The following is a 12225-nucleotide window of genomic DNA, read 5'->3' on the forward strand; positions in this document are numbered from 1 at the left end:
ACTTTTGAGAGGAATTACATGAATCGGCCTGTTAATTTGCGGTGATACACATTCAGCTATAAATATTGGTCCCACATAAGGCTGGATAAGTACAAGTGAAACCCATTGCATCACTATTCTAAACAAGCCCTTGTGCCCTTCAAATAAATATTCAACATACTGAACACATAGAACCTAAGCGCACACAATCACTATGCAGATCCAATAAACTACTCTCTCCAGGATGCCTAGAGTCATTTCGTAAATCCAGTCTTCTAGCTATGCTACGGCCCTACTCTCCCAAGTTCTTACCATCAGGAATGTGGCAAGTGAAGCCTCTTACAACCCACTTATTAGTACATTTGCAAGGAATGGCAGTGTGACTTAAGCCATTCAAAATCTCCAGCGGAGAGTGAGGGCCCCATCTAAGACCCTGTGATCAACAACATCCTGCCTACACACACACACACACGTCACAGCCGTCCAATCCAGAAAGACATGGACATACACTAGCATCCAGACAATCGAATTTCCAGCCATTTGAATTTTCCTTCAAGTCTAATTTATGCATCTCACTCGGTGGTTAGTACTATTTCAGGAATATCTTGAGTTGAGCATAGCTCAAGTGGCGTTCTGGACTGATCTTCTGACAGGTTTATTACTTACCTTCGTTTTTTTCACTTGCTTTACTATATTACAGCGTTCTATCAACTATTGCTGTGTATATATATATATATATATATATATGTTATGCCTAACTTGAATTATTAAGAGTGCTTTTTGTGTTCTTAACTGAACCATTCACCACCGCCACACTCTAAGTGTAATCCTTACGGCCCAGTCAAACTACCTTGACAGAGTTTGGCTAGACATTAGTGTCTTTTTCTGTTCATATACATATGTCTTTCACCTGTTTATAACCTGCTTATATGTTTTATATTTGCCTATATCTTGTATTTCTGTAACCCAAGCCTTGCACCTGCTTAAACTGTTGTGCCCTGATACCCTTGGGTCTGGTGCGCATTACAAATAAATAAACTAGAATAGGGTGGCCTCTCAGAATCGGACCACAGGGGTTATTCTGAAAATCCATCTTAGCAGTAGGCCTGAGTGATGCAGGCACAATTGGTTAGGTGACTTCGAAGGCATGCTAGCAAGAGGGGAAATGGGGTGTTGCAGAGGCTTCTTCAGACAATAGCAGGTGAAGTTTGAGTTTTGTGTTTAAAAGCTTGTTTTAGTCAGGTTCTGCGCCACAGAACAAACTACTGGTCATGATTGTTTATATAAAATACATTGTTTATTGATTTGCGATATACTACTTTATGCGTGTTTGTTTCTGAGCCAACATTAACCCGATGGTGACAGGTGCTACTGTTTCGCCCTGTTGATGGGCTTTGTCAAGGCGTAGCATAAATAATGATACATTCAGAAACCCCTGTTAGGAGTCACAAGCAGTCGTGGGTTAGTATCATTGTGCATATCTTTTTTGCAGGTTATTAGTTCTCTTAATCCTTAGTTACGATTGGTACCCTTCGTTAAGATGATAGCAACCAACGTCCCTGTTTGACGAATGGGGATTTGCAGACAGAATGGCACGTAAATCCCAGTCTTACATGCAAATAATTCCATGAATCAGACCATCGTGTATGTATGGTTTGCACACACAAAAAAAGGACAATGGACACTTAATGAAAATGTAGAAGGTGAATAATAACAGGCACCTTTGATGAATCAGCTACAATTTAAATATTAAATATATTAGCCCTATAATTGGGATTGCAACTAGAACTACCTTGTATGCAAGTAATAGGAGAATAGCTGGGGAATACATGCATACATTGATGGCATATATTCATGAATGATTCCTTGTTCAAAAGAACAATATGTGTACTAACACATTTGTATGGATTCTCTTTGTTTGACCACTGTTTCTCTTCTAATTTGTTTTCATATATTTTTATTTGCATCTATTTCTCATTTGTTTAATGTTCTGTTTATGATTGGGCTTTCCATATAAGGCATTTCCTGACCTGAGAAGGCAAGATGAAGGCCAAAGAACAATATGGCCAAAGGACAAGCAAAAACATTATGGAATGGCCATTTTAGGGTGCTGGCCACCTTTAGTAGCCTTTTGCAGTAAATGCAAAAGTGTACAAGTAAAATTACAAAAACACAGTAGAAAAATATCCACTGCCACCAGCTCATCTTCGGCACATTTTAAAAGTAGCCAAAAAGCCATTACAGAAAAAGATAAGGATACAAAAATATCCTAACCGCACGTCACGTTAAGGTGATGTGTGCAATTGTAACAATACATGGAATTCACAAAGAGGCACAGTCTCTCCATAATGAAAGTCTCAGTCATAAGAATGAGCAAAAGGGTCAGAGAAGTAAAGCATCTCCAAAAGGTCAGGCCAGGAATCTAAACAAAGCAAAAAGAAAGGGTGTCCCATATAAATCTACAGGAGGAAAGCAGCAAAAAGAAAATCTTTCCAAATATGGAAGAAAACTCACCAGAGGGATTTATGGAAAAGTCCCCCCTTTTAGAAAAAGGAAAATTCTTGTAGCATGTTGTAGGTCCTCATGTCTGCAGGGAGTGGGCTTCGTCACTAAAGCACATTATAGTCAAAGTTTGAATAGTTACCCATATCATTCTGGTCACTGTAATTGACTTTCACCAAGTGACATATCCTGAAAGGGATTGCTTAACCCAGGTCAAAGTCTGGGATGGGCGAGTGTTAGATCATAATTTCATTTTTGGCGGTTTCCCTTTATAACTCGGTGTCCCCTAGACCTTTTTGTTTGCTTATTTGAATTTTTACTCCCTATTTACTTGGATTTCTACTTTATTTTTCTCGGTCACTGCCACTCAAGTGGGATATACTCTCCTTTGTAGACCAAGAAGATATGTGGTGAAGGAAAAGGCAGTTTTGTGTGCGTCAGGAGGCCGCTACCTGGGAATTTTATGCCTGCGTCTACATTTTTAGGATTTAGGCATACCTTCAGGTGCCCCTGTGGCATGTAACACAGCCTCAAATATAGGGGCCGCAAGTGATGTCATGCATTTCATAACTCGTCACTCAGGGCAGGTCAGAAGGACACCCACTTCCCGTAAAGGAAGCAGCGGAAAGGAAAACAAAGGATGAAGTTAAGTGAAGTGAAGACCAAGCATACTATAATTTCCTGCATAGGCTAAATAAACAGACTGGCAAGTTAGATGAAAATGAAAACCCAAGAAAACATCTTAAAGGAGTAGCAAGCAAAAAAAGATTCACACATGCAAAGTGGGGACGGTAAATGAGAATGCAGCACTCCACATCCTTCTCAAGTTACACACAAACACTAGAGAGGAAACACACCCATCCTCTTCTCACCTGATGACTCCGTCCATGGAACCTGTGCACACTATGTTGTCAGTGATGGGTATCATGCAATCAATGGACTCAGCCTTCACAGCAAAACGGTCACTTGTTGCTCCAAAGCCGTCCCAGTTAAAGAGATAAATAGTCCCCTCGCTTGAGCCACAGGCCACTTTTTTTCCTCTCTGAAAAGAAAAACAAAACATAAAAAGTTAAATAAATATAAAGCTTCTTGTGCTAGATCCCCTAAAGCCACCATCTCTCGGGTGGCTTAATTCTCTTGACCAAAGTCCTTTTAACTCCAGAGGATCAGATGATCTAGTAGATACCAAGCAGGGGGTGGGAGTAAGAGAACAGGCCATTTGACTCGTAAAAGACTGTATGCACTGGCAGAAGGCACTGCACGGGTCTGCCTAAAAAGGCCCAATATAGACCACAATGATATTGAACAAAATCAAGTACATCGCAAAAAAATGGTACAGGCTTGAATTGTGATCACAAATTATGAAGGAAATCTTCATGTACCTGGTTAAAACAGGGTGCGAATACTGAATTTCAATTCTCAGGTGGCTATGACAAGAAAATGAACTTCATAGTGATCCAGGCATTTATCAACCTTCACAGCTGGATACGAGCCCTGCTATATAGCAAGCAAAGCAGAGATATGTCTTAAATGGACAGTTTTACACCAAGAATTCAAATAAGGCAGCCCAATCTGCATTCCTCTGCTCGTGTGGCCCTGTCCCATCTTTGCATTCCCAAGAGATCTGCTTCAGATCAATTAATGTAAGCACCATTGATGGTTGAATGTTATGAAGTAGGGGGAGAAATGATTGACATTTACAGTCACCAAAGATCCGAGGCCCTGGATATCATTGAGTGGAAGAAGCTGACTTCATCCGGCAGAGAGGCCCTTTGCGGGTCCTCTGCGCCTGCTGGTTCTCTGTCCACTGGCACAAAGTCATCGGCCTCGTCGGGTGTCCGTAGTCGTAGCTGCCGCATCCGTGGCTGTGTCCATGTGCATGGCAGCATCCCCTGTTGGGATCAAATCCCGAGGTGGGGTGGCGGCGGTGTCATGTGTCATTTGGCATCTTGGAACAGCAGGGTGCTTTGACTTGTGCTTGCGTTTAGAAGGGCTTCCGGAAAGCGATCTTGGGGGACTTCTAGACCGAGCAGGGCCCAGTGTGAGCGGCAGTCTCTGCTGAATTTCTGATACCAGTGTGTGCAGCGTGCACAGAATGTCCAACGAAACGTCCCTGGGCTGAAGTGTAGGAGGAATGAGAGGGGGAGGCTCCGAGCTGGTACGCCTCTTCTTGAGAGGTAGATGATAGGGTTCACCCCGCAGTGACCCACCTTCCAACAAGGGTCCCTAGTCCCCTTCGTGGTCCGAATAGTAGCTCTCAAGCAGGTCGTCACCCTCAGAGCTAGTATTAATGTGCCCCAGCACACTTGGTTCAGCCCCTTGTTCTGTACCCCCTCTTAGGGGTTGTCAGAGCCTTACTCCTTCCCCTCTCCTGAGACTTCTTCCAAGGGTCTTCACCGAAGCGGTGGCAGTTAACTTGCACTGTGCTGGTAGGGACAACCGCGGAGCAGCCATCGCGACTGTGGGCACCACCCTCGTGGTCTGCCCTTCCTTTGAAGTAGTAGTGGTCATCAACGAGGCAGTCGATGGAACCATCAACGGGGTGGTAGCTACCGTTGTCGATGTGGTTGTGGCAGTGGATGACACTGTTCTCTTGGCTGGTTCAGACGCCGATGGAAGCAGCAAACGGACCACTTTGGATTTCTCCTTTGTCGCGGTGTCTGCCGATGGAAAGCAGAGTTTCGAAGGAGTCAAGGACTTTTTCTTAGAGGGGCACCCCTCACTGGTAGGCTCACCATGGAAGTGGTCGGCGATGGCGACCTTGTCCTTTCTGAGCGGGGACCGGCAGCGGTGAATCCAGTGCGATCAGTGGCGTGCAGCTTTGCCTTCGTTTGGACACCCGCAGGCATGGCATCCTCAAAGGACCTCAACCTCTTTTCTGAGGTAGCCCGATCCCTGGGCCAAGCAAGACCATGCCCAGAGGCCGAGCCAGAGGCCTTACCCGATTTTAACCATGCCGCCAGCCTTCTGTGGTGATCTTTTTGGGTCTTCGAGAAACCATGGCAGACCTCGCATCCCTCCTCATCATGGTCCGGATGCAGGCAGTAAAGACATATGTGGTGTCGATCCTCCATGAAAACGTTCCTTAGTCCACATTTCGCACATCTCTTCTCCTCAGTCGTGTTGAAAAGGCACAAAGAAGGCCCAAGCCTGGGCCTTCTGTGATCCGATGAAAGATACTTGATGTCATATGATCTTCACTGACAGCGGATTCTCGCTGCTGGTAGTGGACCTCTGGACGAAAGACCAATTCCAAAATTGGTCAAAACTTGCCCATCAGGATGTTGGCAAATCAAGGCTGTTTAAATAACAAGTCTTTAAAACAGGGAGTACAACGGACATCAAAGGACGCTGCACAGCTCGCTCAATGAGTTCTCGAAAACATATCATCAAAAACATTCTTTTATACAAAAAATGTGTCATAAGTGGCGTCATGCTACGTGGCAAATAAGAAAACCTACTAGGGGTTGGTCTACGGGGAACATCTACATATACTTTCTATGGGTTACAGGGACGTGATTGGTCTCTAAGATCAGGTGGACAATTAAGCCCACCCCAACTGCAAGTCATCTTCTGTGTCAGACTAATACACATCATACTATTGGCTTCTCAAACTATAGGGCTCCTTAATACATGGCCCTCTATAATTGGTTGGCACGCTTGTACCCGCCTGGAATATTCCAACCGCTAGCAGCACGCAAGCTGGTACCCCAGGTGCTTCCCCACCCAATTAGCTCAACATCCATCATCACTCCTACAGTCTGCCATTCAATTCGTTCTTTGAACTCTGCCTTGCAGAGGCGCACTATGCCTCAGAATAAAAAAGCGTGGCATGGCTTTATCATCTGGTCTCGGTGTAGCTCGCCCAAAGTGCATTTTCATCTGACCATGTGACTGGAGACCACGTTTTTGAGCTCCTTCGTTGTATTTAACACTATTAAATGAAGCAATCTTGGCACCCTCAGTGGTTTTCATTACACCTCAAATAGGAACTCAGTTTGCTTCTCACGATATATATGACAATGCATTACTTACCGTAAAAGCATTTCTGATGGTTGTATCTGCTTAGATTCACATGCTGTGCATAGGTCCGACATCCAGTGGTCACTGCGGAGTATTGCATTTTGTTTTTCGTAGTCGAAAAGGGGACGTCGACAAGGCGTGTCTAACACTATCCCTATATAGTGACGTGCGTTGTACCCACAATCCCTCACGCGTCGAGGTCCCTCTGTTTGTATTTTTTCTGCCCTGAGGGAGCCTTCTATACGTGAGTGAGTACAGAAAAGAGAGAGATGTAGAAAGATGTCTATGTTCCTTCCATCCGAGCGGGGAGGAAGGGTGGGTGCATGTGAATCTAAGCAGATACAACCATCAGAAATGCTTTTACGGTAAGTAATGCATTGTCTTCTGATGTTTGTTAATCTGCTTAGAATCACATGCTGTGCATAGACTAGCGAGCAGTACCAGGAGTTGGCGGTGGGTTATGAGAAGGAACAGTAGAGAAAAGATGTCTTAATACTGCCTGTCCCACCTGGGAGTCAGATCTAGAGTGTGCATCTAGACAGTAGTGTTTTGTAAAGGTGTGCACAGAACTCCAGGTAGCCGCTTTGCAGATGGACTCAAGGGGAACATTTGCAATGAAAGCTATGGAAGCCCCAGTGCCTCGAGTAGAATGTGCTCTTGGCTTGAAGGGTAGTTCTCTCTTAGCAAGAGTGTAACAGAGAGTGATGCATTGAACAATCCATCTAGATATAGTGGACTTTGAGACTGCATCTCCTTCTCTTCCTGCTGCCACCGAGACAAAGAACTGATTAGTCTTTCTCAGTGGCCTGGTTCTTCCCATGTAGAACATGACAGCTCTGCGTACATCCAGTGTATGCAGACTTTTTTCTCCCAAGTTGGAAGGGTTTTGAAAGAACGTTGATAGTTCTATTGACTGATTTACATGGAATTTCGAGATGAATTCCGGTGCAAACCTTGGGTGTGTGCGTAGAACCACCTTATCTTTGTGAACTGTTACGAAGGACAGAACGAGCCTGTAGTTCACTTACTCTCCTAATGGAGGTGATAGCTATTAGGAAAGCAGTCTTAAGAGTGAGGTCTTTAAGAGTTGCCTTGTGCATGGGTTCAAATGGCGAGCCCATGAGTCTGGAAAGTACCACATTTAAGTCCCATCCGGGAGCTGGGTTAGCTATCGGAGGGTGTATTGTCTTTACCCCCTCCATGAAGGCCTTGATAACTGGTATCTTCCACCACAACACTAAGTTGGGAAGTGGTGTATGCAGAAAGTGCCGCCAGGTGGACTTTAATGGAATTGAACACTAGACCTGAATCCAGTAAATGGGTCAAGTACAGAACAATATGTGTGGGACCGGGTTGATGCTCTTACCTCTACACCAGATGACAAATCTTCTCCACTTGCTAGAATAGCAGTGGCGAGTATTAGGTTTTCTGGCTTCCCTGAGGATGTCCATACATCTCTGCGGAAGTTGTAGATGTCCAAATTCTATGATCTCAGGAGCCAGGCTGCTAAGTTCATGGTCTGAGGGCATGGATGCAGTGTCCTGCCCTTGTCCTGTGACAGCATGTTGTACGGGCAGGGAAGTTTCACTGGGGGAGACAGGGACATCTCCAAGTGAGCGAACCATGGCTGTCGGGCCCACATTGGGGCCACTAGTATCATGGTAACTTGTTCCTGGTGCATCTTGTGCACAACTTTGTTGAGAAGGGGAGTCGGGGGAAAGGCGTTAACAAATTTCCCTGACCATTGAATCGACAGACCGTTCCCCTTGGACTGGTTCTGGGGGTACCTGGAGGCGTAACTTTGGCATTGTGAGTTCTCCAGAGTTGCGAACAGGTCTATTTCCGGGAATCCTCATTGCGTGAAGACGTCTAAGACGATGTCTTCGTGCAATCGCCATTCGTACTCTTCGGGCAGGGGGAAGTCTCTGCTGAGTTCGTCTGCTAGCAGATTGAGTTCCCCTGGTACGTGTTGCGACAGTAGGAACATGTTGTGTCTGAGAGCCCACTTCCATATATTCTGGGACAGCTTGGACAGTCCTGGAGAGTGGGTGCCCCCCTGCTTGTTGATGTAGTACATGGCTGTGGTGCTGTCTGTAAGGACCATCACTGTCTTCCCTTGTAGGTGTTCCTAGAAGGCTTTTAGTGCTTTGAACACCGCCAGTAGGTTTATGTGCTTGGATGCTACGCTCGGAGTCCACACTCCGTGAGCAGTCTGATGGGATAGGTGAGCCCCCCCACCTGTGAGGGATGCATCCGTGGTTAGAGTGGCCTCCACCGCGGGTGTGGCAAAGGGTTTTCCTATTATCAGGTTTTCCTTTGTCCACCACCGTAGCGAGAGAACCAAGGCCTGCGAGACCACCACTAGATCGTCCCATTGTCCGCTGGCCTGACACCACTGGCTGTTGAGCCACTCTTGCATTGGGCGCATGTGCAGGCACGCGTGAGGTACCAAGTAAATACACAACGCCATCATTCCTAGCAAGCGCATCGCTTTGCGCACCGTCACCTCTCGACCTGCCACATATTGGGGGATCTGAAACAGCATGTTTTGGACCCTCTCGTTGGAGGAAGACGAGGCCGTCCTTTGTTCGAATTAGAGCCCCTAGGAATTGTTTGACTTGGCTGGGGTCTAAGCTGGACTTCTTCTCGTTGATGGAAAAGCCCAGTTGGAACAAAAGGTCTACAGTCTTTTGGGTGTTTGAGAAGCATGTCTCGTAGAATCCCCTGTTATGAGCCAGTTGTCGAGGTAAGGGTATACTGGGATGGATAACCTGCGCAGGTGGGCCGCTGCCACTGCCAGTACTTTCGTGAATACCCCTGGTGCAGATGCTATGCCGAAGGGTAGCACTCTGAACTGGTAGTGTTTGCCCTCTATCATGAACCTGAGGTATTTTCTGTGCGCTGGCAACATTAAAATATGAAAGTAGGCATCTTTCATGTCCAGTGTTGTCATGTAATCTCCCTGCGATAGCAGTGGGATCACTTCCTGTAAGGTCACCATACGAAACTTTTGGGGTTTGACAAACTTGTTCGCTGGGCGCAGATCTAATACAGGGCGCATGGTTAGATCCTTTTTGGGTACAAGGAAGTACACTGAATAAATACCCTCCATTACCGGAGATGGAGGCACGACCTCTATGGCTCCTTTTTCCAGCAGTTGGTCCACTTCTTGGAGAAGGATGGCGAGGTGTTCTGGTGTCATGCAGCGTCCCCTCGGGGGTCTGTATGTTGGGGAACTGTTGAACTCTATACAGTAGCCGTGGGCTACGGTGGATAGTACCCAGCGGTCTGATGTTATTCCCTCCCATGCTAAAAGAAAGGATGTTAACTGGCCCACGACCGGCGTTGCATGGGAGGGGACGCGAATCTTCACGTCACTTGTTGGTGTTGGTGGCATGGGAGCCTCTGGGGGTGGAACCCCGGCCTCTTCCTTTACCACGGCGTTGACCCCTCTGATTGTACTGGCCGCTATTACCCTGGTAGTTGCTGGCAGAATACTGTTGGTTTTGTTGCTGGCGTTGTCCACGAAAATAGCGCTTATTACCAAATCCCCGCCTGTTAGGGGGTTTTGAAATTTGGTCTAAGGTCTTTATTGTGTCAAATTCTTTCTTCGCGTTCTCCAGCGCGTCATCCACTGCTCTCCCAAAGAGGTTGGACTCCTCTATGGGTTTATTAATAAGGGACGCTTGTGTTTCCGCCTTAAATCCAGAATTGCGAAGCCAGACGTGACGCTTCAGTAAAATTCCTTTTACCAAAGTGCGGCCAGCCGTCTCTGCTGCATCGAGGGTATTCTTGACGATGCTTTGATTGACCAGAGAGCCCTCGTTAACTGTAGCCAGCAAACGAGTCCTTAGGGGTTCGGGAACTTCTTCGATGTCCTGTTTGAGCTTAGCCCATTGAGCATCGGCGTAGCTTGCCAATAGGGTAATATTATTGGCGATTCTGGTAGAGAATGCTGCAGAGGTGGTGATTCTCTTGGCTAGGGCCTACAGCTTCTTCCCCTCTTTATCTTGGGGTGCCTCGCTGGTAGATAATGGGACTCCTGCCCTTTTCCTGGTGTTGGTCACGACCAGGGAGTCCGGGATTGAGTGACCCTTGATATATAATGGGTCTGATTGAGAGGGAGAGAACAGTTTCTCAATCCTCGGATTGACCCCTCTCACCAATGCAGGAGTGGAAAGAGAAGGTGTAATACGTCTCTTAACTGAGGCGAGGATGGGTAGAATTTGGCTAGTGGGCGGTTTTTCCTTGATAATCCTCTCCACAAAATTGGTGTCTGGGGTGACTTCCACAGTTTCAATTTCGAAATGTGCTGCTGCCTTCTTCAGCAGTGCATTGAAGGTGGGTTGATCATCGACAGGTGTAGTTTCAGTAGACCTGATGACTATACTGCTACTGCCTGTGTCTGTCGACCTAGCCAGTTACTGCCAGGGATTTGGGTCGCCCTCGCCTGTGTCCTCCTGGAATCCCTCCTCAGATAGGTTAGTTTCCTCGTGAAAACCTTCCTCTTCTTGTTGGTCTTCAACATAGGTGAACTCATCTTCCTCCTGGAAGAAGGTATCTTCCTCAGTGGGATTGTGAGAGTATATGTCCTCCTGTATGGGGTCCTCCTGTATGGGGTTATAAAACTTCTGGTATTTAGCCCTTGGACTCTCCAGGGGTGCCTCCCTTGGTCTCTTGGGTGTCCTGTCTTCTGGGATGGACATGAACCAGTCTAGTTTATCCATACAGGTCTGGAACCTTTCAAAGGTCCACTGAGGTCGGCCAGGACGGTCTGGGAATGAAAAAGGAGTTTCTTCCTGCTGTAATTGTCTGGTTCTGTCCCATAACGTCGAAGAAAGAGAGCCTTTGCCTTCAGAGTGGCCATCTCGCTGGTTAGGGCCTTCTGTCGGCGCCGGGAACTGGCCGGTTTTGTTTTCCGGCGCTTTCGGTGTATCCTTGGCCTTGTGCACGGTTTTCGGCGTCTCACTCGCCGTACGTCTCTGGCCGTCCTCAGATGCTATGCGCGCGAGGCTTTCGGCGATCATTCTCTCTTCCGAGGGATCGGTCGCCGTCGCGCTATGCAACGTCGAGCCTTTGCTCGTCGGGTCCTTGCCCGTCGAGTCCTTGCTGGCAAAGTGAGCGCTCTTGCGATGCGCGTCACCAGAGGTTTTGGTGTTGGCGCCCTTATTTTTAGAATGCCCAGTCGCCTGTCGCGGAAGCGGTGGCGGGGAGGGCTGACGACCCTTACGGTCGGCGGAAGACGCCGGTGGGCCCGGCGTCCCCGTTGGCGCTATGGCTGCCTTCGTCTTTGACAAATGCGTGCCGGGGGATATGTGCTTTGGTGTTTTTCCGTGTGCGTCCTTGTCGCCAGGGGATTCATCCCCATAAGCTGGCCATGAGCCGGGCTTGTCGGGCCGGGGACGGACGACAAGGAGCGTGAACGCTCCTTTGAGCGGTCTACAGCCTCCGTTACGGGGGCCGTGTAGTCACTGTCCTCGTCACACTCGGCGGCAGCGGGCGAGGAGTCAGGCCTAGACATGGCGTAGGCCGCCCACCTTTTGATCCTGTGGTCTTTTAGAGTTTTGGGCTTTAGTAATTTACAGGCCGCACAGCCGTCCTCCTGGTGATCGAGGGGTAAGCAACGGTTGCACCATTTGTGCTTATCCTTCCAGGTATATTTACCCTTGCAAAGCGGGCAAAACCTAAATGGCGTCCTCTCCATAGCTGAGGGCAGTAAGT

The 12225-nt window shown here is 47.4% G+C and overlaps 1 protein-coding gene across 8 annotated transcripts in view; it reads right to left on the bottom strand.

The window, feature by feature from the left end:
* WDR55 (WD repeat domain 55) overlaps positions 1-12225 on the bottom strand; it is a 415882-nt gene that overhangs the window by 23590 nt on the left and 380067 nt on the right. For all 8 annotated transcript variants that reach the window (XM_069654228.1, XM_069654220.1, XM_069654223.1 and 5 more), the window contains one exon: positions 3354-3523. In XM_069654228.1, the coding sequence (XP_069510329.1) occupies positions 3354-3523 (170 nt within the window). The remainder of the gene's footprint in view (positions 1-3353; positions 3524-12225) is intronic.

The sequence above is a fragment of the Ambystoma mexicanum genome, chromosome 3q (genome assembly GCF_040938575.1).
Source record: "Ambystoma mexicanum isolate Mex_15411 chromosome 3q, UKY_AmexF1_1, whole genome shotgun sequence".
Taxonomy (NCBI): Eukaryota; Metazoa; Chordata; class Amphibia; order Caudata; family Ambystomatidae; genus Ambystoma; species Ambystoma mexicanum.